Here is a 26,691-nt window from a genome sequence, read left to right on the forward strand (position 1 = left end):
ATTACACCGTTGCAGATCACAAATGGCGATGCGATGGTTCGGATCCAGAACACTGCTTCATATTTCCAATGTATTTTGGCTTATCATGGATAAGCCTCACGTTATTAAGAATGTCGAGAATAAGGCCTGATCTACAATAGGTGTTGTAAGCTGTAAGCCGTAAGAACTGACCAATTATAGCTGATTATTTTTGTAATAATCGACTGTGATTCGCCAATTCTTACGGCTTACAACTTACGACACGTATTGTAGATCAGGCCTAAGTTTCACGCGTTCGTTCGTTGATAACGTATCGTTAAACAACAATCGTTAAAAGCAATTACGCGGAACGGTGCGTTGATAAGTTAGATTTCGTGTGTTCGTATTTTACATCGTTTCGGAATTCAAATCGCAACGCTTTGCGCTTTCGACCAACCATAAAAATCTCATATGCAAAATATTATCGGGAAATTACCATATGTTTCGTGCATTTGTCGCGACGAAATATCATGAGGTAGCTAATAACGGACAACAGTATCTTGCCAAAAGTTTTGGAGACCATCGAGGATGCCGGATGGAATATCGTGTTATCATCATATTATGACGATAGGAGTCAAATTCTGTGTTCCTGCCGCGTTGAAGAAAGAGAACAGTAAATATTGTTAGAGTAGAAGACTGTATTTATTTAAAATACTCTGTAATAACATTTTGCCTGTGTAGTAGATCAAGTATTATATTGTTGCTATATCAAGCATAAAAATATCATATATCTAGTAAAAACCGTTAACAACGTTAACTTTACATAGACTGACACAAATAGATTTATTTATAATATACAAGATTGGCGATAAACCGTTGTTCTAATCGTAACACAATAGGACTTCAATGTGATATATATCTCTTCTAAATCTTTCCTAAAAACCTGACTCTGCTTCTTTTTCAGTTCCTCTTTCCGCTTCAAAGTAGTAACCTCAGTACTCTTCAATCGCAGCACGTCGGTTAATCTTTCCGTAATACATTCTGTATCGCGTCTTTCGCTTTTTGAACGCCGAGACGGAATTGGCCAAATTCCGGACGGATTTTCATCCCACGATAATAAAACACCAAACTCATCTCGAAATCGCCCAGATGATAAAGCGCCTCCGCTTTGCAGTATACCGCTTTGGCGTTGCTGGAATCCTTAGGATTTAATCGTAACGCCGCTTCGGCATCGTCCAGCGCTTTCTGCGGCTCACCCAACAAAAGGTGACACTTGCTCCGTGCTATCAATGCATTCTTGTCGTTCGGGTTCAAATCCAGTGCCTGTCAAATAAATCCTTACGTCATTATATAACGCAGTGATTTGCCAGATTGTCTTTGATAAAATTGCCAAGAAACTGGGAACAAAAGGATAATTATTCTACTCATTGCAAGTATACATAGATGCGAGGCAAAGTAAATTGGGGCAAATGCTTCGTATAAATTCTTATGGACTCCAAACAAACGCGATGTTACATTTACATAGAAATGAAACGTCGATAGAAGACATTTTAATAATTTATTCTGAGAATCTCTTTCTTTCTTTCTAAATTTTCGACTAAAAATTTCTTGCATATTTCATGTTTGTTGCTGTTTCATTTCTATCTAACTGTAATATTGCATATTTATTAAAAGTTTGTGAAAATCCCGGGGATTCGATTTCTTTTCACTTTCATTGAATACACGTGTGTCGGTTTCGAATATGTTTCTATACGTGTATGCACGTTTGTCCTTCTCTCTGAATGATGTCTAAAAAAATTATCAGGGCTCTTTCGTGCGACAAAGCAAGCGCGTGAACCTTGTTTATGCAATTAACGGCGACGTTAACATCGCCAAAGCGCATTTCGCGCAAGCCAAGCGTCAGCAGCGCGCCGGGCTCGGTCTCCTCCGGGAGTTGTAGATTTCTGCTGCGGTCTTGGCGTTGTTTCATCTTCAGGGATTGCTTTATGTCCGTGGAGCCCATGTTTACGGCAGCGGCGCGATCCTTGTCGGTGTATACTTCCTCTTGCCGGTGACAGTCATCTTGTTGGCGTCATTTTCTCCGGGTCTTTTGAATCCTCATCTCTGACTCCATGGTGGCGACGTCGAGTCTCTTCTTTTCCTTTTTGTCGTTGTTCTTTTTCTTCTTACCGTGCGCATTGTGAGCATTACTTTTACGAGTGTTATCGTCACCACTATCACTCAGCGTCGCGTATTTACTTAGGTGTGTGTCCTTGTTCGGCTCCTCGAACTCCTCCTGATCCTTCTTCGAGTCAGAGCCGGTCTCTGTGCGTATTCGCACGTAACTCTGCAGCAGATCGTGGTGATGTAGCGTGGGATTCAGGATGTCCATAACGTGGTACTCGATCGCGGCGCTTGTACACGCTTCATCTTTGGCGGTCGCCTGCGGTGTCTCGTTCATTCTCAGCCGTCAACTTTATCAATGTTACATTCGACTGAATTCGAGTGCTTTACGTTTACGATAGATAAAACTTTACCGATTTACTTGGTAAATGACCCTTCTCCTCATTACCTCTTTGTGCGTTACCACTTTCCGCAAAATTTGTAAGAAAGGAGGAATTTTTACGGTAGAAGAATTCCGAGCGATAGGTATTTCGTTCTACGTGCTAAGATACGTGTGGTTGTCAACACCTAGGTGGCTTGTTTCCTTAGAAACGGGTAACAACAGCCAAATTCTCAGCACAGGACAAGTACAGTAAATATCTGCTCCCGAAATATCAAGTATGCATGCATAATCGAATAGTATATTACATCTTAATTTCGATCCTTCCGGAATAGGCGATCCCAACAATTTTTGCACCATGAGGCACGTAGCATCTTGAATCTGAGATGTGATAATGATTCAGGTGTTGTATAATTTAGAAGGATTCCGATGAGATACCTTTATGTTCATCGAGGAAATTTGAATCGGAAAGCCCGCCTCGAAAGAGTCGAAGCATACAATTCGTAAACATTTTTATGCGATCATCAGTTATTCGATAAAATAATTGAGGTAATAAAGTTTTATATTCTCTATGTTCGTCATCAAATCAAATTGTTCCTTTTCAAAGATCTTTCATGAGTTTGTTAACGTTCCTTCTTGTATTTTATGTGCGTGTGCATCCCTCCTACAGCCTTCATTTGTTTTATTACAAGTGCGATATGAACGTCTGAGAAACGTTCTTTAACAATGTTCTAAGTTGTCGCATTGTCCGAATATCACGCATGCATTTAATTAAATCTTATTTACGTAGCAACTTCCCAGAGAGAAATGGGAAATCGAATAGACGTCGATTCGACGTCTTTTAGACGTCATCGACGGCTAATCGATGTCGATTCGATGTCTATTCGACTCTTATTTCTTCTTGGGTTGTGTTCTTTTTGATAACATTAAGAAACAATCGCGAATATTTCGCTACTGTTGCAGAAATGTATCATGACGAAACTTACTTGATTGTAGAGTGATATGGCCTTGTTATAATTTCCATTCTTCATATGAACAGTCGCTTCGTTCACCAGCAGCGCGTTTCGTACAAGAATGGAAGATCGCCTTATTCGTTGCGCTGATTTTCCTTTCATGATATACCATATCGTTCCGATATTTATGATATCTGTTCTAATGTTAAAATATAGAAACGACTTTGTATTAGTGGAAGAAATATTTCTGCACTCCATCTCTGCGAAATAGTTTTTCATATGAAAGTGCGGATAATAAGTATCAGCGTGTAAATTCATACAGAAAATGTTACTTGCTACACGAAAATTAAGACGAAGATATTAATTTTGTGACCAAGTAAACTTAACAATTTTAAATTCATGTCGACGTACTTAGGAGGAATCGGGAACTCAGTTCACTGCAAAATCGATCTATTCCGTTTAAATTTCACATTTTCTCGAGAAAGCACAAAATGCGTACTTACAATCATGTATCGTCGCTTGTAACTGTGAATCAGATGCGATCGATTTGAATAGCGATAATTATTCGTGTTTCTTCGTTTGGTCAAGAGCTCAGGGAGATGGCTGGAGATCGCGAATGAACGTACTGATGAGCCGCTACGTTGCGACAAAATGCACAACGGTCGGTCGTTTCAATCGCGTCGCAAGCTGCTGACTCTTAAATTCTTAACTTACGACCAGAACTTTTATATCCATATTTTTCATCCTGTCTCCCTACCTACGGCATTAAAAAGTAATCAATAGGGAAGCGACAGAATAGAAGAGGGTATAAGCAGGATGACTACACGACAATTCTTATCGTTCGCCTACCTGCTACACTGCACTTTCGCTAACGATCGCTAACGGAGAAACTATTAAATGACCCGTATGCTTTCGTGAACGTTTCCTATCAATTCATTGCCGTCGTCCTTGCTCGATTATTTGTGTTGTTTGGCGGAGATGCATGCGACCTTTATATCGATCAATTTTCAATATTATTTCCTCGAGATTATTATTAGTTTTTTGAAGGTGAAAGAGGACGATTCGTTTTCCCGTATATGATTATTATCCCGTATATCATTATCACTGTAGCGACATTTTTTCATTATACAATCAAGTGTCTTGAAGCGAAACGAAATAAACAAAAACAAAGCTCGTTTTTAAGTATTAACACTTAATCATTAAACGTTTCGCACGTAAAACTATTAATTACCACGAAGAATTTTGACTAAAGTTTTGTCAAGGTTTGCGGAGAAACTTGCGTCGAGCAAATCGCAATATAATCCGCGCATTGAGAGAAACCAGCCAGAACTGAAAACAGGAAATAATATGCGAGCCACAGATAATTATTAGAACTACAAACACGGAACATTCCGTGACCCACGGATAATGTGCCAAATCGATGATGTCGCGTTTCAATCGTATTATTTGTCCTCGACAAGACTTCTTTGAGACCTATATTGATTCCTTGTTTTAATGAGATACACCGATGCACGTCTACAGTCTCTAAAAGCAGGCATATAGCTCGAACCTTTTTAAAATATTTTTAGTGAACTTAGCTGTTTAAGTAATTTCTATTCCATAAAAAAAACAATTATAAAAAGTAATATTGCTGTCCTTGAATTATTTTAATAGTTGTAACAATTAATGATAGATACACAGATATAATATTGCCATATATTATATCAAAGTATTTTTTCTTTCGTCATCTGAAGATACTTATAACGTCGAGCATATTGTTTGTATCCTTTTTCTCTTATATGTTAATTTTAAAATATTTGTACATTATACTTCATATATAAATATAAATTATGTAGACAAAAATGAAAAATGATATCCATGCTTATAACTAGCTCTTGCCTATCTAACATTATTTACACTAATTTGTAATCTTACGTGTAATCATTACTTTTAATTATATTTAACAACAAGTATTAATTTCTTCTGTCTGTAGAATACACCTAGGTGCCTCCAGATCAGTCCTCGGTCTACGGAATAATAGAACATGTGGCTCTAAAAAGAAAAGGATTAAATTTGTACTTATGTAATATTATTCTTGTGATAGTTATATTTATCAATGTATATATACCTGGTCCATGCATCATATAATGGACCCATCCGGGACTCTGTTGAACTCCTAAATTTCTCCACTCAGTTTCTGTCATGAGATGAGTCTTTGGGACATGCCTGGCTATATCTTGTGGTAATATCACATGCCTATATATATATATATATATATATTAAATCAAATTGTATGTGTATATATATATATACACACACACACATACAATTTGATTTAATTTAATATACTTGACATAGTTTAATATATTTTATATTAGTTTTATATTACAATAGTTTCATTTTTAAGAATTAATTTACATTTAAGAATTAATTTACATTTAAGAATTAATTTACATTTTCTTTATTACAGTACTTTAAATTTGGAGTTAAGATCATTTCTTCAAATATTACTTCTATATATCTAAAAAAAGAAAAATTTAGCTCTAACTGTTATATATGCTATTTATTTTTAAAAGTCCTATTGCTAACTCTTTAAATACTAAACATAATTTCCACAATGAACTTCTACAATTTGTAAAAAAATATCTATATATACATGACAAATTGCTATATATATATATATATAAGAAATTAATTAAAATTAAAAAAAAATATATAATTAAACTATACCTGTATTCATATTTATCATCATTATATTTTTCAGAATATTGAATCTGATCCACTGGCATTTTGTTTTAGAGTAAGAAAAAAAACAAAACTGAAAAACAAAAAAATTGATTCACATAAGAAAAATAAATAATACCATTTATGTTAAAACCAATTACAAAGAAAAATTTAATAATTAAAACACATTAATTAACATGTTAAACAAAAAAATAATGCAAAGATATAAATATAATTTATTTGTATATTATATAGAAACAAAGTATATATTACATTAGATGTAGTTACCAATGTAATAAATTTAATATCTATTTTATATACATACATATATACACACACACACATACATACACATATATACACATATATGATTAGAGTAATATATAAGTATGTATATAAATATAATTAGGAAAATTTTATCTATTATTATTGATTTTAATGATAAGACTAACCTAAAAAGTAACTTTTCTTATACCAATGGTTGATTAATTTTTATAACTGCTTTCTGTACACCAGTTACTTAACGTAATTACAAAGTAATTTGTAAACCAATTAATTAGCAAAAAAATTACAATTAAAATCCAACACAAAAAAGATTTATACGTTATGAATTAGAAAGCGAGTTTACCTGTTGAGTAACGAACTATTGTACGTTACATACAATCACATGTCAAACGTAATATGAAACTAAAGCCAGAGGCACACGGTACTTGTTTTTATGCTGGATTGCTTGCTGCATGAAAATACTGCGCTCTGATTGGTGCATTTCCATTCATCTTCGGAAATGTACCAATCAGAACGCAGTATTTTCATCCAGGAAGCAATCCAGCACGAAAACAAGCACCGTATGCTGGCTTTAAATTCTGATGTTTCTGTTAAGCCAGCGGCACATGGTACTCGTTTTCGTGCTGGATTGCTTGCTGTATGAAAATACTGCGTTCTGATTGGTGCATTTCAGAAGATGGATGGAAATGCACCAATCAGGACGCAGTATTTTCATTCAGCAAGCAATCCAGCATAAAAACAAGCACCGTGTGCCGCTGGCTTTACAACCAGAGAGAAACCTGAGAGCGGCCAACACATCTTCTGCGACACCGACTTTCCGCACTGGGAAAGGACGCCATCTACATCCATTTTGAGAGGGGAATTACGATAGTACATCTTTCCGAGACTTTCAGGTCTCGGTGGTAAAATCTGCATGTGGTGGAAGTCCGTGCTACATCCATTTTCAAGCGGTTTATGTCCGTGCTACAACCATAATAGCGTGCTTGACAAGCACGGTCTCGCATATTGTTACGCGTTTATAACATAAATTAACATGTTAACATGTGCAACAAAAAGAAGAATTGACATTGTGTATGATTAATTTCATGAAGATCATACGAAATATCCGGTAATTAGCTGCCAACCCGAAGTGTGAAGGTAGATTGGGTTAAGACAAATATAAAAGTCCGATATCATCTTGCGAGATTCGCAATAATTATCGAGTTATTAATGACAGAAATTTGAGGAGTAAAAGCGCGCCGACATAGATGATTCGAAAAGCGTTGCAGCTGCTCGGGGCAGCGATCATGAATCTTTTCCCTAGCGTGATAAAAAGTGAAAGACTTCTGTGAATCAGTGAAAAATGAAAAATTTTATATGAATTTGTGAAAATCGAAACATTTCACACGACAATTGAGTCGTTCAACATGGCAGTTGCGCGTTCTGGATAATTCAATGAATACCAAAGAAATCAAAATGATCAAAATAATAACGTCCATGTAGTACGAAGGATATTACATGACACGCAAAATCCGTTAGATATAATATCCAAAGTAAATGTTTCAAAATATGTATGTACAGGTAATATAAACCTTATGCACCAACGAGATATACTACAAAGACTGATGGCCTTACGGGATTTAGCGTACCAAAGAAATTTCCCTGATGAGGCACCCGGGTGAAAGAAACCGTCTCGCATTTAGCGCAGTAAAATTTAATGGGTACTAATATTTTTCAATCCTTTTCTTCGAATCAAAAACATTCAGAATTCAGACATATTCAAAATGTCAATACTTTTTAATACGTTTCAATTCGACATTTTATACAGGGAAGCAGGACGAAGGGAATGAGATACAACGGGCAGGCAACGATACATCATGCGTCTTCAGATGTGTCAAATCGTTTATTATACAGGAGACTTTGATACGGCAACATTCGAATATTTAATCGTCCTATGGACCACATATATAATAAAAAAAAAATTAACGCGGATAAATGAACGACTCGTATCAATTTTTCCTTTCCATATAGAGCAATGAAAGAGTAAATCAGTATCGAAAATCGAATAATGATTAATATCATAAATCAGTGTCAGAAAATTGTCCAATGACAATTTGTTCTCATTTTTCAGGTAGTTACCGCTATAATTTACACAACAAATTAACTCGGTTAAACGGACGATTCGTACCAATTTTTCTTCTCTTATAAAGAAATGAGAGAATAAATCATGACCAAAAATCGAAGGACGATCAATACCTAATTTATTTATCAAATTAACGCGGATTAATGGACGATTCGTATGAATTTTCTTTCCTTACAGAGAAATGAAAGAGTAAATCAGTAGCGAAAATCGAATATCGATCAATACCGTAAATCAGAGTCAGAAAATTGTCCAAGTACAATGACAATTTGTTCTCATTTCTCACGTATTTATCCCTCTAATTTACTCAACAAATTAACTCGAATAAACGAATGATTCGTATCAATTTTTCTTGTCTTATAAAGAAATGAGAGAATAAATCAGTACCGAAATCGAAGACCGATCAATATCTAACTTATTCATCAAATTAACTCGGATAAACGAACGATCCGTATAAATTTTTCTCTTCTTATGGAAAAATGAAAGAGTAAATCAGTACCGAAAATCGAATATCGATCAATACCGTAAATCAGAGTCAGAAAATTGTCCACGTGCAATTACAATTTGTTCTTATTCTTTAGGTACTTGGCCCTCTAATTTACTCAACAAATTAACTTGAATAAACGAATGACTCGTATCAATTTTTCTTCTCTTATAAAGAAATGAAAGAATAAATCAGTACCGAAAATTGAAGACCGTGCAATATTTAATTTTTTCATTAAATTAACGCGGATAAATGAACAATTCGTCTGAATTTTTTCTTTTCTTATAGAAAAATGAAAGGAGAAATCAGTACCGAAAATCGAATACTTATCAATACCATAAATCAGTGTCAGAAGATTGTCCAAGTGCAATGACAATTCGTTCTCATTTATCAGGTACTTACTCCTCTAATTTATTCAACAGATTAACTCGGATATATAAACGAACGATTCGTATTAATTTTTTCTCCTGTTATAGAGAAATCAGAAAGTAAATCAGTACCGGAAATCGAATATCGATTAATATCGTAAATCAAAATTTATATTGCTGGTTAATTCCATCGTCGCAAAAGATTTGACGTTTTCTCTATCCTAGTCCTAACTTATAGAAAATTTGGTACTCATCTCTATTTGACAAAAGTACGTCGGACTTTCTGTACTAATATAAAAAATTTTTTTTTCCTTCTTATTTTTTCTGCGTCTAATATTTTAATACCGAATCTGTCGAAATGAGCCGGTCTACAGAAATCCTGGCAAGACGTTTCTCTCTCTTTCTCGCACTCCTCTCTCTTCGTCTCTGAATCGCCGCTAACGATCGAAAACCGTAAGCGGAAAGTAACGAAAATTTATTCATCCAACTAAAACGTTCTCCGTGTTATTTTTTAAGCGTTGGATAAATACCGATCCGGCGTTTTGTCAAATATCTAACAAAAGTATCTCCGTTTTTTCTTGCCGACATTCAAATCGATGGTTTTCTACAAGTTAAGATTTGATAAAAAAAAGTCTTTCCCGAGTCGAAATATTAATTCTACATTGATCCTGCAAATTGCATCTAATTTGAAAAATCAATGCAGAATATCTAGATGCGCAATAGTGAACAAGCTTTTTCCTACCTGAACGTTACATCTGGCTACTCTCGCAGTCTCCCATGATGAGTCTTCAACAGCGACGTATTCCGCAGTTATTTAATACTCTATCTCGATAATGTATATGTACTTAATCCCTATATTCTTAATTTAAATGAGCAATTTTTGTTGATGTTGATTATATATTCGCTTAACAGCGCAAGAAAGAGAACAAAGATAAAAACATAAATAGAATTGCCTTTGTTAGAACTGCGCGTGAGATAAATATATAAGGATTAAATAATTATATAAGAATTAGAAGAAATGGGAGATGAAAAACACTTTTTATTCTCATCATTTTTAAAGTTCTTTTTTCCTTTCTTCTTCTCTTTTTTTTTTCTTTTTTCTAATGAGAAGGGAACAGAAAGCTACTACGTCCTCGTCGTTGTTCCTGGGTAACGTTAAAAGTAGTTTCTCGGAAAAATTCAACGCTATCTATCACGAATGAAAAAAATTGTTTCCATAAAAACTTCACGTAAAATCTAATTCTGCAATGAAAAATGTGGGTTCTCATTTGAGATTTGAACGTTACCACTCTATCCCGAGGGGATGGGGGGGAATAACTGTTATTATGTTTTTTAAAAATATTTTTAAAAATATTGAACAAGTATTTTTTTATTTTTCAATCCAATGATCATTTCTGGAGAATTGCAGAAAATCAAATTTTTTGCGGTTACAGCGCCATCTATCACGAATAAAAAAAAAAGTTTCGGACGAAACTTACGTATTTTGTGGCGTAGAATCCGAATCTGCAATAAAAAAATGGGGGTTCCCATTTAAGATTTCAAAGATGTCCCCCACCCCCACCCCCCGGGAGTGGGGTGGGAGGTCAAGTTTGATATCATTGGATGTCCCCCTTCGAAACGAACAAATTTCATTACCCACTTTTTTTGATCCAACATGTAGTTTTCCAGATATTACAATTTGTCAGGTTAAATGGGACACCCTGTATAACTCCGAAGCTGGAAAAAGGTCGTCGAAAGATCGTCGTGCGAATGGAAGCAAGAAAAGATATCTTTGTCGTTCTCTATCGAACCTTATCTTGAGTGCATTGAGCGATGTAGTTGTACTATTTGTTATTTCAATATATCTTTATTATATAGTAGCGCATGCGTTTTTATGAATTTCCTCAATACTGGCCCACCTAAACCGTTGAAACGAGTTATAATAAAAATCTTACACATTTCAGCGCGCGCTCATTCGTTAGATTTCTGTAATTAATAACTCGATAATTATTGCGAATCTTGCAAAATAATATGGGACTTTTATGTTTGTTTTAAACCAATCTACCTTCCCAGTTCGGCTTAGCAGCTTATTACCGGACAGTTATATATTTAATTTAAACATAATATTATATTAATATATTAAAATATTTTATGGGTAGTGCGTATTTTTTCATAAAATTTTTTATAACTATGTAATACTAGTGTATGCATATGTTTGTTGTAATAAATATAATGTTGTAATAAATATAATGTTATTTAATATTATAATCATTATTAGTATCGATGTTTAATTTGAATTTATTGTATTAATGTATTCGAAGATTTAACTTTCTAAGTCCGTGAGATGACTATAGTCATCGCTACATATACTTCTCAGAAAGCCGTGCAATGCTTTAAAGCATCGCGAAGTTATTTGCGAAGATTTTCATTAAGCAATATATATTTTTCTTTATCTTTTTATTTCAGTATTTAAGTTTTTATGTATAATTTTGTTTTATATAAAGAATATGCTCGACTTGCTGGGAATTAGAGTTAAGGAAAAATTCGTCCGCAAAGGGTTAATATTTAATACGTACTTTTATTTTTCCTGCTCCTCCTCCCTCTCCCCTTCTATTTAGACCTTCGGGCATAGTCTGGCATAGAGATGGTAACTGTGATTGCAGCACGGACATAAACCGCCTGAAAATGGATGTAGCACGGACTTCTACCACATGCAGATTTTACCACCGAGACCTAAAAGTGGATGTAGCATCGTAATTCCTCTCTCAAATGGATGCAGATGGCGTCCTTTCCCAGTGCGGAAAGTCGGTGTTGCAGAAAATGCCGTGTTGGCCGCTTTGGTTGGAATTGTTGGAAGATTCTCTAAAATATGTTGGCGACTCTGACTCTAGACAATCTATATTTGTCCATTTTTGCTATGCGTTAATGGTGGTGTGTATTATTATTATATTTATATGATAGCGTGGTGAAACAGTAAAAAATTTTTGTAACACTTTCGTTAAATTAAATTTAACGACGAGATGGGTGTACCAGCATTTTTTCGATGGTTAAGTCGAAAATATCCCTCTGTAATTGTCGAATGCATCGAGCAGAAGGTATATTAGGTTAATTTTTATAAATTTCTTTTATATCAATATACATCGAATTATACCACATGTTTCTTAGATTTTTTAAACTTGATCTTTCCAAAGTGAAAAATAATATACTATATATTTACGTATTATGATTCTTTTTATTATGTGTAAATATATAAACTTGGCAAGAAATCCATGTGATCAGCATTTTGATACTTTGTAGCCAGTAAATGCAGATGGAGTATGTATTCCTGTAAATTCTGCAGATCCAAACCCAAATGGAGTAGAATTTGACAATCTTTATCTTGATATGAATGGTATAATACATCCTTGTACACATCCAGAAGATAAGTAAGTATGAAGCTTTATGAAGGATGATTTACAAGATATTTATCATCTTTTAATGCAATACTATAAAGATCTATTATTATTGCCTTTTTCATATAGGCCAGCACCTAAAGATGAAGATGAAATGATGGAAGCTATTTTTGAATGTATTGACCGATTATTTCGTATTGTTAGACCAAGGAAATTGCTTTATATGGCAATTGATGGAGTTGTAAGTATTATTACATAATACTATTATCATATAATATAATAAGTGTTTATATTTCAGAAAAATTAGATAAAACATTTAACTACGATATATAATTTAATTAATACATAAATAATACATAAATAATTAAATAATAAATTTAATTAACTACGATATATAATTTACATATATATAATTTTTTATTATACAGGCACCCAGAGCTAAAATGAATCAACAAAGATCCCGACGATTTCGAGCATCAAAAGAAACAACAGAAAAAATTGACGAAATACAAAGAATACGTACTGAATTGTCACTCAAAGGTGCATCTTTACCTCCTGAAAAACCAAAGGAAGCACATTTCGACAGCAATTGTATCACACCGGTATGTAATAACAATAAACTATAGTCAAACATGTTTAACACATCACTCAATAAGTTCGTAGGATGACATATAAATGGCGTTACTATTGACAAAACCTAACCGCTGTAACTTGTGAACTAAACGTCCGATTGTCATGAAATTTTGACACGTATCATTTGAAGGTTAGTACTTCCTAAAAATCATATGGATATGTCAATAGTAGCGCCATTTATATGTCATCCTACGAACTTATTGAGTGATGTGTTATATATATAAATATTTAATTATAACAATTTATTTAAGTTAATTGAAGTTGCATACTTTTTTTTTCTTTTTGTAACGGGGGAATCCTCATGGATACTCCCACCCCTTGGGGGAGTGAAGATTATGTCAGACTCTTACCGACTAAAACCCCACCAGGGTGTCTACCAGCTGGGCCAGAGTGGGGGAGCTGAGGGAACTACGTCGGTATTCCCTCCCCAGCACCCCCTCCCGGCCCTGGGGCTCGGTTATTGAGCCCCTCGCGCATAAAATTGCATACTATTTATACAAACATTAAAAATTTCATGTTTCAGGGCACGCCATTTATGTCAAGATTATCAGCATGCTTGCATTACTATATTCATGAACGTTTGAACAATGACCCAGGTTGGAGGAATATTAAAATAATATTAAGTGACGCCAATGTACCTGGTGAAGGAGAACATAAAATAATGGATTTTATACGACGGCAAAGATGTACGTTTTTATGCTTATACAATACTGTTTTGAATATGACCATAGTGATATATTATAAATATATCTTGCTTATTTTTTATAGCGCAACCTGATCATGACCCTAATACACAACATGTTCTATGTGGAGCGGATGCAGATTTAATTATGTTGGGTCTCGCAACTCACGAACCTAACTTTACCATTATTCGTGAAGAATTCAAACCAAATAAACCAAAACCGTGCGATATATGTGGCCAACTGGGGCATGAAATGAGAGATTGTACTGGTGCGGAACCGAATCAGAAAGAAGAGGAAAATGCATACGGATCCGAGTGTCAGTTTATATTCGTCCGTTTAAATGTTCTCCGAGAGTATTTAGAAAGAGAGTTGTCTATGCCGAATCTACCGTTCAAATATGATTTTGAACGAGCTGTCGATGACTGGGTGTTTATGTGTTTCTTCGTAGGAAATGATTTTCTACCTCATCTTCCTTCTTTAGAAATCAGAGAAGGTGCAATCGACAGGCTCGTTACTTTGTATAAGAAAGCAGTGTATAAGACTGGAGTGCGTATTTTCTAGACAAAATCACATAGCATAACAAGATAGCAAAATATAATTATTTTGAATTATTTTTACAGGGCTTTTTGACAGACAGTGGAGATGTTAATTTAGATCGTGTACAATTGATAATGTCAGATCTTGGTGATGTTGAAGATGAGATTTTTAAGAAAAGACAAGAAAATGAACTGGCTTTCAAGCAACGTGAGAAAGATAAAAAAAGGAGACATGAAATTATCAGTAATTTTAAGCCAAAATGGATTCCTGCGGGACAATTTGCACCTACTGTAAGATTTTCTAAATGCTTTTACATCGTTGTTGCATTATATATTGACTTTAGTTTGAATGATCATGTAATGCATATTAATTATTATCAATTCTTGCAGGCCCTTGGGCAAGCAGTGAAACCTATAGAAAATGCACGTTATGAAGCTTATCAAATGCGTGTACAAGGTAGAAATTATAACACGAATGTTGCGGAGAATAAGAATGCTAATCATGCTTTAGAAAGCATGTTACGGCCTGAGGTATTATAACTTTAACTTTTTCGTATATGATATTATTATACGGATTTTCTCTTTTATTTATATTCTATAAAAATAAATGTTAATTAAACGGTTCAATATATATAGTCACAAACGATTTTTATCATACATATAATAACTAACTTTTTGCAATATAATACATATAATTTTTGAAATATTTTAAATAATGACAATCACACTATTGATCTACTATATACTTAAAATAACATTTAAAATTTAAACTAACGTTTTTACATAACACGTTATACAGAACACTAGTAACAAAGGACAGAAACGTAAAATTGAGAGTGTTGATCCTGAGTCAGATGATGAACAGGCGCACGACGAAGTGCGTCTTTGGGAGGATGGTTTTAAAGATCGATATTATGAATCAAAATTTGGCGTATCTCCTGATAATCTTGCATTTAGGTAATAACAATTTAATTATTTAATTATTTTAATAATATTCACAGATCTTATTAGTTTCCTACTTATTCATATTCTTACGAATATGATAATTTTATAGCATTGCAATGAAAATGATAAAACAAATTTTTTTTTAAAGATAAATTAACATTTATATGTATGTGTGTATATATATATAAATATCTATTGTACTCGTTTGCTTATGCAGAAATAACGTTGCTTTACAATACGTGCAAGGATTGTGCTGGGTCTTGCGATATTATTATCAAGGCTGTGCTTCGTGGAGATGGTATTTTCCATACCATTATGCACCATTCGCAAGTGATTTTATTAATATTGGCGGTCTTTCTACAGAATTTGAAAAAGGAACTATACCGGTAAGTGTAAAAAATCTTATAAAGATTATTAAATAAATCTACTGACTTGTAATTATAGTTCTACATAGATATACACTCATACCATGATCTAATATTATTTTGCAGTTTCGTCCGTTAGAACAATTAATGGCCGTTTTTCCTGCAGCTAGTAGCAAACATGTGCCTGTACCATGGGCAAAGTTAATGAGTGATCCGGTATGTATATATTTATAATATGGGCTAAAAATTTTAAATATTAAAAAATTATATTAAAATAATAAATTAAAAAAAAAAGCTTGTACCTTTATCCTTTAATTTTAGTACTTGTATAGATAAGACCATTAGAAGTTTCTCCGTTTCAATGTCATTTTATCAATTTTTTTTTTTTTTTTTTTTTCAGAGATCTTCAATTATTGACTTTTACCCAGAAGATTTTAAGATCGATTTGAATGGAAAGAAATTTGCTTGGCAAGGCGTAGCTTTGCTCCCTTTTGTCGATGAGCAAAGGTTATTCAAGGCTCTGGCGTCATATTATGACAGTCTAACAGAAGCAGAAAGTAAGTGATACAAGCATTTTTTTATATTGATGTATCATGTCGCGTAACTATAAAATTTTCTTTCAGCCACAGATCTTTTAAAAAAGTTAGAGTGAGCTCTTTTTAGCCGGAAATTGGCCGAAAAAAGTTTCACATGGGAACTATTAAAAGCATTGTAGCTCTTCTGGGAATACAGTATTATTAAAATCAATTCTTTCGGTAATATACTAGAATGAAAGAAGATATTACGTCGTTGTTTGTGCTATGAACACTGCTCAGGACACATATATGTTTATAAGACACGTATATATTTATAAGAAAAAAAAAGAAAACTTGAGCATAACGTTTATAGTTCAACGACTTGCGGATAATATTGTAAATTAGAATTCAGTCATTATGTCATGTACTTTAACAGTATATAAAACATTCGAAACTTTATCATTGAGATATTCGAGCGAATACAAAGAGACAAAGAAAATCAAACGAACCATCTAGATATTGGTTTCCATCTAACAGTAGAATCTGTGGCGAAAGAAAAATGACGCTAATGGTTTTCGAATATTGTACGTATGCTGAATTAACGTGAATATTTATATTAATGACGCATTTTCGTTTTCAGAGAAGAGAAATGTTCGCGGCGATGACAGGCTATATGTTGGAATGGGAAATACCGGTTATAATTATATAAAAAAAACATATATAGATCGTGTTGAATTTGATAAGGAACTTGATATAAGAATAGACGGTATGCGAGGTACCATATTCTTGTCAGAAGATTGTGTGAGTGAAGGAGGCACGTTACCCTCGCCTGTCAGGGGTTTACCAGTCAGAAACAATAAAGTATATTGGTAAATATTTGTTCTTTTGCTAGACTTGTATATACATACACAAAAGGATATAAAACTAATATTGCGTAACATTTCTCCCTCGATTTATAGCGTGAAATTCAAGGATCCACAATATAGTAGTAGCCATATTTTTCCTGCTTGCAAGCTGAAAGGAGCTAAAGAACCGTCACGTGTTCTTAAACCACAAGATTTTGATGCTATGAATCGTGACACTAGGAACCAGTGGAAGCCACAAATTGGTTTCACTCGAACTACGCAGTCTGCTTCATTAGGACAGGCAGGACACAGAATGCTCGAGTACGTACCATCATTCGTCACTGCAGCCAGCTATATAGCAATTGTTTTTTTTTTTTCTTTAATATTTTGATAGGAGCACAAAATATAAAATCTTTAACTTATAAAAAATAATTTAGCAAAAGTAAACGAAGACCTGCAGTTATTAAATTAATAATGTGTTATACTAAAATAATGAAAATATTTATAAGAATTAAAGAAAAACGAAGCATTCTTTGAAGCATTATCTTCAAATGAAATATATCGCTATTGTGTTGAAACAAACGGTTACGAACAAGACAGAGCATTTGATTAGACAATCTTTCTGCTTGCAGACGATATACGAACCACAATCGATCGGCGCCATTTGTGAACATTCCACCACCAATCAATTTATATCAGCCGCAGTTTCATCATGGTAAGTCATTCTATGTTTACATGTTATATATTTACATGCACGCAACTCTCATTAAGAATCAACGTCATGTCCAACATTCCGGATTATGAAATACGAGGATTACTGAATAAACGAAAATATGAGTGTTCTTAACTGTTTCTCTAGTACAAGGTCCTCCATTATCCAAATTGATAGGGAGACATGAATGTCCAGATACACAAGATTAAAACGCTCATTTTTCTAATATAGAACTTTATTTTAAGAAGGACGATCTAAATCAAACGTTGACAATTTATTTACAAGTATACACATCTTGCATCTGATCAGTCACGCAGATTTGTTTCGCTTTAGAAGAAGAATTTAGAATTATTTTTATTCTAAATCTGAAAATATTTGCTGCAATACTGGTCAAATTGTGGAGAATCGTCGCCTATTATGTAGAAATTTATCATTCCTACGACGACCGATACGTTATTTTGTTTGATGAATTTTGTGATTCGGTGATGTGAGATCAGGACTGATGTATCGATCAATGACAGGGTCGTTGAGACTTTCGTCGGCGCATAGGTGGTGCTCGGAACGTGTTTACGCTGAAGGAACAGGGCGCGAGGGTGGAAGGGATTGAATTGGAGGGTCGGAGAGGGCTCGCGCGCAGCGACCCTAACGGAATAGCGTTTCGCAATCAGTCAGTCAGTCAGTCAGTCAATTGTTTTCTAACTGAGACCGGTTCCTCTCCTACTTGGTTCATCTCCCCTTGCAATCATCCCTCCCACTACCCTTGTCGTTCCAACAATACCGAGACTAGAAGAGTCGGATTAAGCCTCACCTCCAGTTATGGTGTTGAGCGAATTCGGGTACTCGTTTTTCTTTTGGTCGTTTACACGCATTGAAAGGACACATACGTCCTCCCCTATGACGTCATGCACGGTCAACGGCCTTTACGGCCAGGCTGCCAAATGGTAGAAAGCGAAAAAAGAAGCAAATTTTTGGAGGATACGTCGAGTATCAGTCATGTCTCTTCGTTTTCTTTCCCCGGTTCTCGCATGGAAGCGCAAAGGTAGCGCGACTCGCGTCATGTCCCGTACTTCGTGTTACGGAAGTGAGTCCGTGGGTTGGTGGACACGAGCGGTGGTGAATCGACTTGTCGCGGGGGCGATGCTGACGCGGGGAAGGTTCGTCGAGAGCACGAGCCGGCGGCGGCGGCGGCGGCGGCAGCGGCGGCGGTGGTAGGAGATAGGAGGGAGAAGGGAGCAAGGGAGGAAGAGGAAGGACCACGAAGCCGAGGGGGCTCTCGTTCGGGATTAGCTCCGGGGGTAGTTTGTCACGTAGAGCGTGACTCCGGCCGTTTTGTTGTTTGGCACGTCGAGGCAGCGGCGGACGGTTCCCCGGTTTCGCCCAATTATAAAACAAACGCGGCGCACTCCGTAATTATCCAATTAGCAGACGCACGGCCTACCACCCCGCGCGGTCTCTCTCGTACGTCACGTTTCTCTCGCCCCCTCTCGCCAGCCTCGACTCCTCATCCATCTCTTTCCGCACTCCTGCCTCCTCGTCGCATGCGTTTGCTCGCGGCACAAAAGCGAACACGACGATCACTTTGTACCGACGACTTTGTCGTTCGTCGTGACTCCATTGTCGTCGCGATTCACCCAGCCGCTTCTTTGCACACGCCTTGTTGAACGAGCGTATGAGCGCGGAGGATCCGGTGATCTTCGCGCCGCGCGATGTAGAATGCCGCTGCATCTCTTGATCGATACGAGAACAAATCGGGCTCGCACGTCACTTCAGAACAGGCGGAGTCGAATGTGCGCGAAGAGATATTTAATAGACTTGCTTTCTGACTATTTGAAGAGTTGACATTTATTGGCGAACAGTCTTTCTCTATTCTTTTCATAGATCGTTCGCATTCAACGCTGAGTGCCTCGACTGAGGGATTTTTTCAATTGAGCTTTTTGCAGTTGAGCCTTTTCCGATTCACTTTCGAAATAACGAAGTTTATTATTTATTCCTCGTCCGGTATGGACGACTGGCTTCGTATGACTCCATGTGACTCGATCTTTTTCTTGCAATTGTTTGCTCTTCTCTTGTGTAATAATTATTTTATTATTGTTATTTAAAGTTCTCATCATTAAATTATATATATATATGTGTATATACATATATATATGCACGCACAATGGACTCATTATACGTGTTATATTTTATTCCTATGTTTCATTGTTATACTCGACCCCAGTGGTCGGTCGCGCGCCTTTATGCGCGGGCATAAAAACAAAACGTTATATGGAGTACGACGGAGTCTCGTGTGTGATTGATTTACCGAGGGGAGTAAACGCCACGCACAGACAAAAGCGAACCCTCGTCGTGAGAGCAAGTGTCGAGGATACGAAATGATCTTTCTGTGAAGAACGCGAAAAGCTCGTGCTCGCTGCCGACGGACGTTCTCGTCGCGCGGCTCTTGCATTTTATTTATTAGCTTGAGAAGATCCCGCGAAATCGACAGTATTTGGTCTCAATCACACGACCTGAGTCGTTCATCCGAACTGTAAGATCCCATCTGGCTTGGATGATCATATGCAATTATAATCCATCTTGTTTCGCACACACGATGTGAGATGTCGCATCATACGCAATATTACACGACATCGCATATTACGTACAACCTTACAATGCAATTAATTATGCATTATGCGTAAATTAACGAGACGCGTCGGCGTGATAATGCTGGCCGACGGTGACTGACACGCCGGCATTCAACGTGTCAAAGGTCCATCCGACGAGAGATAAGAATTATTCCCTCTCGCTCGTAGATAGGTTCCTTATGCCGGCAGCGCTACAGGTGTAAGCGTGCTCACATTTTGCATTATTAACCCGGTATGCGCAACCGACGCGATGCTGCACGAGGCAGCAAGGCGTGGCGGGGTGAGGCAAGGTGAAGTGAGGTGAGGCGAGACGAGGGGAAGCGAGGTGAGGGCGAGCGCGAGTAAACAAGTAAACGGTATTTCCGCCGGGAGGGATGAAGCTCGACCGAGAGGGAGGAGGTTACACTTTGTTCGTTCGTCCATCTCCGCGTCCAGATGACAGGTGCAGGGACCCCTCGTTAGACAAATTAAGCAACCTTTCTGGCCTCGGTGCTGTCGGTGGTATATCTTCGTCTACTTTCATCTCTGTCCACCCTCTCTCTCTCTCTCTCTCTCTCTCTCTCTCTCTCTCTCTCTCTCTCTCTCTCTCTCTCTCTCTCTCTCTCTCTCTCTCTCTCTCTCTCTCTCTCTCTCTCTCTCTCTCTCTCTCTCTCTCTCTCTCTCTCTCTCTATCTCTCTCTCTCTCTCTCTCTCTCTCTTCCCCTCTATCTCTCTCTCTTCCCCTCTATCTCTCCACACGCGCGCACACGCGTTCGTGTTCGTCCGGGACAGGTTTCGAGTGGACTGCAAACACTCGTATAGCAGCAGCAGCAGCAGCAGCAGCGGCGGCGGCGGCGGCGGCGGCGGCGGCGGCGGCGGCGGCGGCAGCAGCGGCAACGGCAGCAACAGCAGCAGAGGCAACAGAAGCTCGAATCGCATAGAACTATGCACAAGATAGATGAACTTTTACAATCTGCCCTTATCGTGGAGAGAATGCCGACGATACGGTGGTTTAAAATTGTCTTCTCAAAATTATCTCTCGTCCCTTCCGACACATATATGTCGCAGTCATATTTTCTTCTTCTTTTTATTACGTAAAAATCGTCCTTGCGAGAGACTTGTCGCTGCCATCAGTAATATGTTTCGCAGCTAACAGCCGTGTTCCACAAGGGCATGAAGAAAGAGTACGAGAGAGGGGGGGGAGGAAGAGAGAGAGAGAGAGAGAGAGAGAGAGAGAGAGAGAGAGAGAGAGAGAGAGAGAGAGAGAGAGAGCGCAAAGGAGGAATAAATTACGACGAAGCGAGCTATTCGATGTAAACTTACCGGAAAACGGATATATGTATAAACACAGCGAGCATGAAGAACCCGCAGTGAAGAACTCGTAAAAATAAAACGCAGAGCGAAAGGAGATAGGAAGAAGAAAGGTGCGCGCGTCTCTTCTCTCTTCTCTCTCTCCTCTCTCCTCTCCTCTCTTTCCGCCTTTGCCGTTTCTTCTCTCGACCATTCATTCACCGCGGCCTATTCACGGTACGTTTATCTACCTGCCCATCATGGGATCCCCATTAAAGACGGGTTCCATTCACCTACGCGCGCAATGACGAACTTATCCCTCGGATCTTGGCAGGCAGTCAATGTCTACGGTTCCCTTTTGATCCTCGCTTCGAGACGGCGATGAGAGGAACATTTGATAATTCTTGACGCCGCGACAGACAGAAATTGAATCGCTATTGACTCGGTTTTTCGGGGTGGAGTTACGTTTTACCGGAGTAATATCGGACGCGCCCCGAGAGTAACTAATGACGTAATGCACGCGCGAGTTAACGCGCGGATGAAACCTGGCCGACGTTGAACAGGATTCGTGTCATTTCCATCGTTATTAACGTCAGCTCGCTTCGACTGAGCCTTCGCTGAGTATCTTTCCACGAGCTTTGCTGCGAAAACGCGAACACACACGTGCTGAAAAAGTGAAAATCGGGCAAAGAGAATCCAGCCTCGGGCTTGCGCAAATTTTTCTGCACAAATTGCGGTCGAAACAAATTGACTAAAAATCATACTACGTGCGTGAAACGTGCAAGCAGTAAGCAGATTGATCGCAGATCGACCGCAGTCGGTTATTTTTGGCTCGTGAAAAGGATCATAATAGCGGATAATCAGCCTAAGTCCGGCGAAGTGAAGCGGCTCGTCGCGCTCACCGTAATAAGGTGTGTCTCGAAAATCGCAGATTATATGTATCGCGATACAGCGATGCGGCGACCGAGCGGGCCGTGAATTAGCCAATAGACGATAATATCAGTGGCGCTTGCTTCCCGAAGGAACGAGAGGGACACGGGGGCTCGTAAGGCTTGTTTTCCGTGGTATATGGGGATGACGGGCGTCACCGACAGCGCCGCGGCTAATTTCCTCGGCATTGAGCCGCATTGTGCTCTAAATCGACCTTCCCACCTTCGGGAACCCACCCACCGAAACCGCAACGGGAACGCGAACCCTCCGTGCATTCGTCGAAGCCCATTGAGAGCAGAGCGGGGTCAGCTATTTTGTCGACGCGTGCGATAGCTGTATCTAAATGACTTTAATGGAAGCCAACTCGCGAATGTTTTTCCTTTTTTTTTTTTCCGCGTTGCCACACACGTATTGTTTAGTCTCACTCGGGGAAAAGTACATAGATGTGTACGCATAAAAAGGTGCGATTAGGAAAAAATATGTCGACGTCGCTGGCGAGGAATATTCGACAACGTGGAAACGTCTGGAGACGTCAATATTGAAAATCCGCGTTTACGTCAGCTCATGCAATTTTCTGCTCAGGGAAATTTCTTTTCTTTCTTTTCAATATCCTCTTATCTATTGCGTCGTTGGTAACGCACATCCTTCCGACACACGCCGACGAGAAATCGCTATGCGGGTTGAGGACACGCGGAGAACGAAGGGTGAGAGTGAGCGAGCGACTGAGCCTCGAGAGGGATCCGCCCTCTCGTGAAGACTCCACCCGGTAGACAGTCTCACTAATTACGCCGCGCCTCATTAGGGTGGAAGCACCGCTGTCACTTAAGGACACGTACGACTACTTGTGCTTCGGCTTCGTCAAAGATGACATTTTTTTGCTTAAGAGCGCGAGCACCACGATGAGGGGGAAAAGAGGTACTGATATTCGTAATACTGTGCCCCGAAATGGACGAAGAAATCTCACTCGTGTGCCACACAAAGTCAAGTAAAAATTCTTTGTCTCAAGAGCGGCAACTCCGAAGGCTGAAGTTACGCATTTAAGAGAAAATCAGTCAGTTCGTCGAAATAAAATTTCTTACATTAGATTGGATTAGGAACGCGCGCTAAATCGTGTCTCCTAAATTTTTAATATTAATTTTTAAGTAATTTTTGTATCGTCGCCCTTTGCTCAGCAATTTTTCTCACAAGTAATCGATACGGTTAACATCTAAATTTGTGAGCATTCTGATTGTATTATACATTCACCGCTGCGCGTTGATATCCTGCGACGTCCGGCTGTCCAGATTTAGGTCCTCAGCAGTCTCTGTAGTGTCCACGTCGATCGTACTTCATTCTTTATCATTCACTTCACTATATACTGCACTCGCGACCGCGATAATATTTTGTGACGTTTAACGATTGAACGAAAAGCATGGGATAAATTATTATATAACACTTAGATAATGTGTCTGTGAATCTGCGGTCACGAATCGAGGACTACAGCACTTCCGGCAAAGTCCGGCACTTCTCAAAGAAGAAAAAAAATATCCCGCGAACGTTTATATCTTCTTAAAAAAGCGAAATTCGCGATCTCCGGCAGATCTGAAACAAAAAACAAATTTTCGGATTAGTCATCGATAAACGTCAACGTATCAAGCTTAAGTTATCGGCAAATGAAAGCGAGACATTTTATCTCAATTTGAATCATTATCAATTGTGTTAGATTTTATTTGTTACTTAGAACACTCATTCCCTTTCCTTTTCTCTCTCTCTCTCTCTCTCTCTCTCTCTCTCTCTCTCTCTCTCTCATTCTTTCCTCGTCTAACACAGTTTATTTCACGCCTGATGTACGTAGTTTTGAGACGTAACTCGTTGGAGTAGTTTTACTTAAGTGTGACACTCGAATCGAGCGGACCACTTCGATCGATGTTAAGCGGGGTTGCTTTGATTATCAATTCCTCGCTTGACCGAGCGTCACGTCCGATAGAAAGGACCTTCTCTCTCTCCCTGACACGTCCAATTCTCCATGAGCATCAAATTCTATTAGAGCCCCGATGTCGGTACGCGATTTCGATTTGTGTGTGTGCCGCAAAGGGTCCGTGCAATTTCTAGTGGCTAATCGAAAACCAAAATCCTCCCCCGTGGCTTTGAGCGGAAGAACAAGGACACGTCCGGACATTTGTTAAGACAAATCATCGCGAAAAATCCGGGAATTGCCAGAGCTGTTCAGCTTTTCGAAAAAATCTGCATTCGAGAGTGTTCGATCAATTAATCCGATTAATCTCGATCGAGTCGCGGAGTATCAATGTGCGCGCACGTACATCTCTCAAACTGTGAGCCAACGTTATACGTGGACGCTCATATAAAGAAAAAACCGAAATTCGGAATCAGAAATTTAACGTTCGCTACGCATTCAGAATTAAAAGGGCCTTAGGGATCCGTCAGTCTCCCGCGCGACCGACCTGTCATGTCGCTGCAACACGGTGCTCCTCGTCAGGTTGACTTCCGGTTTCGCTTACGCGTCGGATCTTCGGCGGTGCCGCCGTCGTCTCGAATTACGATCCTCACGACCTGATGCGAAACGAGTGGCTCCTGCAATCGACCGATCGACCGACTGTTTACGGGAGCCCGGCCGAACTCATAACGTGTCGTAAATTCAAGGATGGAGGGGGGGGGAGAGGGGAGGAGGGCCCCGGCGAGATTCGCGCGGCGCGTTTCGTTGAGCGGACTTGCGTGAATGAAGCTCCTCCTCGCGCTTCTCGGTGTGTAGTAACGCATAAAGGTAAATGGTCCGTATATCCGAGAGAGCGAGTGCATGAAAGGACGGTCCTGCATCGCTCGGCACCGTAGCGCGGTGTACACCTGTTCTGCGCCCTCTACTTTTTCCTTCCCTTTTATTCTCTCGCGGCCCTCTCCTTGCTTCTCCCTCGTGATCTCCGGGGACCGTCAGACGGAAAGGACGACAAACGCCTCGCGGCACGGGAGCTCGCCGGAATGTCGCGACAACAGGCCGTGTTTAATTTAACGTTCGTTAGCGTAGACTTTGCCAAAGCACCGATCACGTGCGTCTGCGTTTCGGAAGTCGGAACATTCCGATGGCTCGCCATGATTCGATTCTCCTCTGACGTCGCTTCAGATTAGCGAGCAACCTTGGAACTCGACACGAAGATCTCGCGTGTAAGAAAAATTCGTCAGGGTCCCGCGTCAGGGAGTTCCTTCTGCCTCGGCACCACCCTGTTTTTTTCATTCTCCTTTGGCCCCGTACTCTTTCCTTTTTCGCTTTCATTCCAATTAACCTTGAAGGCACGGGGGGAAGCTGCTAGGAGCGGCTCGCCGCAGGATGCGAGGGAGAATCTCTGTATAAAGGGGGCAGTCGAATGAGATTAATTCAAAAATGTCGACGAGCTCTCGCGTCCCTCGGTATACGCGCATTCGTTTCCACGATAAAAACTCTACACGGTGTAGCCAAACGAGAAGAGATCCTAGCTTGGGATATTCAATGGGAGGAACTCCGTTTATATGCGAGAAAAAGATCCCATAAGCGAAAATATGTATTCCAAAATAATTTTTTTAAATATTAATTTTTATCTCTAATTCGGGCGTGTGCGCGTCATATGTATACGTTATCATTAACCTCAGTGTTATTAATATATAGATTGTTATCGATGACATTTCGCGTTTTTAGTGAATAGTGAGTAGTGGTACGTCGACTTCCGTTGCAGGTTCCTCAAATGAATAAATATCCACTATCTTCGTTAGAATTTATTCATAACCGGTATTCGAACCGGTATTTTATTCAACGGCATCGTTTTTAGTTGTTTCTTCCCCAGTACCGTACATACGTCCGCCATTGATAAAGCGTTAATTTTCTTTTTTCCTGAAAATCGAGGCTATTCCCGTTCGCTTCCTGGTCGCGGTTTTTCCTCTCGCCG

General features: G+C 38.5%; 4 protein-coding genes across 9 annotated transcripts in view; 1 reads left to right on the forward strand and 3 right to left on the reverse strand.

Annotated features, from left to right (window-relative positions):
• Positions 1–636: 636 nt before the first annotated feature.
• On the reverse strand, positions 637–4,941 carry LOC105184215 (tetratricopeptide repeat protein 25). 5 transcript variants are annotated; one of them, XM_011142849.3, is made up of 4 exons: positions 4,243–4,941; positions 3,897–4,150; positions 3,427–3,592; positions 637–1,281 (listed from the first exon to the last, which is right to left on the reverse strand). In XM_011142849.3, the coding sequence occupies exons 3-4, from the start codon at positions 3,553–3,555 to the stop codon at positions 979–981; spliced, it is 432 nt and encodes a 143-aa protein (XP_011141151.1). In that variant the 5' UTR covers positions 3,556–3,592; positions 3,897–4,150; positions 4,243–4,941; the 3' UTR covers positions 637–978. The 5 variants fall into 5 exon arrangements, with proteins under 5 accessions (XP_011141151.1, XP_025162028.1, XP_025162026.1 ...); XM_025306243.1 differs by having other exon boundaries at positions 3,427–3,587; positions 3,897–4,941; XM_025306241.1 differs by having other exon boundaries at positions 3,897–4,941.
• Positions 1,970–3,418, reverse strand: LOC109503958 (hypothetical protein). Its single transcript, XM_019841914.1, has one exon. It carries the CDS (start codon positions 2,396–2,398, stop codon positions 2,030–2,032), a length of 369 nt encoding a protein of 122 aa, XP_019697473.1. The 5' UTR covers positions 2,399–3,418; the 3' UTR covers positions 1,970–2,029.
• Positions 4,942–5,017: 76 nt separating the features above from the next.
• On the reverse strand, positions 5,018–6,743 carry LOC105184217 (cyclin-dependent kinases regulatory subunit). Of its 2 annotated transcripts, none has more exons than XM_025306245.1 (4): positions 6,725–6,743; positions 6,103–6,190; positions 5,501–5,628; positions 5,018–5,424 (listed from the first exon to the last, which is right to left on the reverse strand). In XM_025306245.1, the coding sequence occupies exons 2-4, from the start codon at positions 6,159–6,161 to the stop codon at positions 5,333–5,335; spliced, it is 279 nt and encodes a 92-aa protein (XP_025162030.1). In that variant the 5' UTR covers positions 6,162–6,190; positions 6,725–6,743; the 3' UTR covers positions 5,018–5,332. The 2 variants fall into 2 exon arrangements, with proteins under 2 accessions (XP_025162030.1, XP_025162031.1); XM_025306246.1 differs by lacking the exon at positions 6,725–6,743 and adding an exon at positions 6,549–6,631.
• Positions 6,744–12,244: 5,501 nt separating this feature from the next.
• Positions 12,245–26,691, forward strand: part of Rat1 (5'-3' exoribonuclease 2 Rat1) — a 28,214-nt gene continuing 13,767 nt past the window's right edge. Inside the window, exons 1-15 of the mRNA XM_011142853.3 lie at positions 12,245–12,426; positions 12,629–12,756; positions 12,853–12,964; positions 13,152–13,325; positions 13,880–14,042; positions 14,125–14,585; positions 14,660–14,866; positions 14,966–15,106; positions 15,375–15,532; positions 15,738–15,906; positions 16,012–16,101; positions 16,286–16,442; positions 17,041–17,269; positions 17,360–17,566; positions 17,878–17,960. Of these exons, the coding sequence (XP_011141155.1) occupies positions 12,352–12,426; positions 12,629–12,756; positions 12,853–12,964; positions 13,152–13,325; positions 13,880–14,042; positions 14,125–14,585; positions 14,660–14,866; positions 14,966–15,106; positions 15,375–15,532; positions 15,738–15,906; positions 16,012–16,101; positions 16,286–16,442; positions 17,041–17,269; positions 17,360–17,566; positions 17,878–17,960 (2,554 nt within the window). The 5' untranslated portion in view covers positions 12,245–12,351. The remainder of the gene's footprint in view (positions 12,427–12,628; positions 12,757–12,852; positions 12,965–13,151; positions 13,326–13,879; positions 14,043–14,124; positions 14,586–14,659; positions 14,867–14,965; positions 15,107–15,374; positions 15,533–15,737; positions 15,907–16,011; positions 16,102–16,285; positions 16,443–17,040; positions 17,270–17,359; positions 17,567–17,877; positions 17,961–26,691) is intronic.

This window comes from Harpegnathos saltator, unplaced genomic scaffold, assembly GCF_003227715.2.
Source record: "Harpegnathos saltator strain DR-91 unplaced genomic scaffold, Hsal_v8.6 scaffold772, whole genome shotgun sequence".
Taxonomy (NCBI): Eukaryota; Metazoa; Arthropoda; class Insecta; order Hymenoptera; family Formicidae; genus Harpegnathos; species Harpegnathos saltator.

Excerpts from the sequence above, each read along its gene's own strand:
- LOC109503958 (XM_019841914.1), bottom strand. The coding sequence starts at position 2,398 with ATGAACGAGACACCGCAGGCGACCGCCAAAGATGAAGCGTGTACAAGC.
- LOC105184217 (XM_025306245.1), bottom strand. The coding sequence starts at position 6,161 with ATGCCAGTGGATCAGATTCAATATTCTGAAAAATATAATGATGATAAA. Across the intron at positions 5,629-6,102 it reads GATGATAAATATGAATACAG|GCATGTGATATTACCACAAG; the intron begins GTATAGTTTAAT and ends ATATATATATAG. Across the intron at positions 5,425-5,500 it reads TTATATGATGCATGGACCAG|AGCCACATGTTCTATTATTC; the intron begins GTATATATACAT and ends TTTTCTTTTTAG.
- LOC105184215 (XM_019841912.2), bottom strand. The coding sequence starts at position 1,960 with ATGGGCTCCACGGACATAAAGCAATCCCTGAAGATGAAACAACGCCAA. Across the intron at positions 1,282-1,795 it reads CCGTTAATTGCATAAACAAG|GCACTGGATTTGAACCCGAA; the intron begins GTTCACGCGCTT and ends TTTATTTGACAG.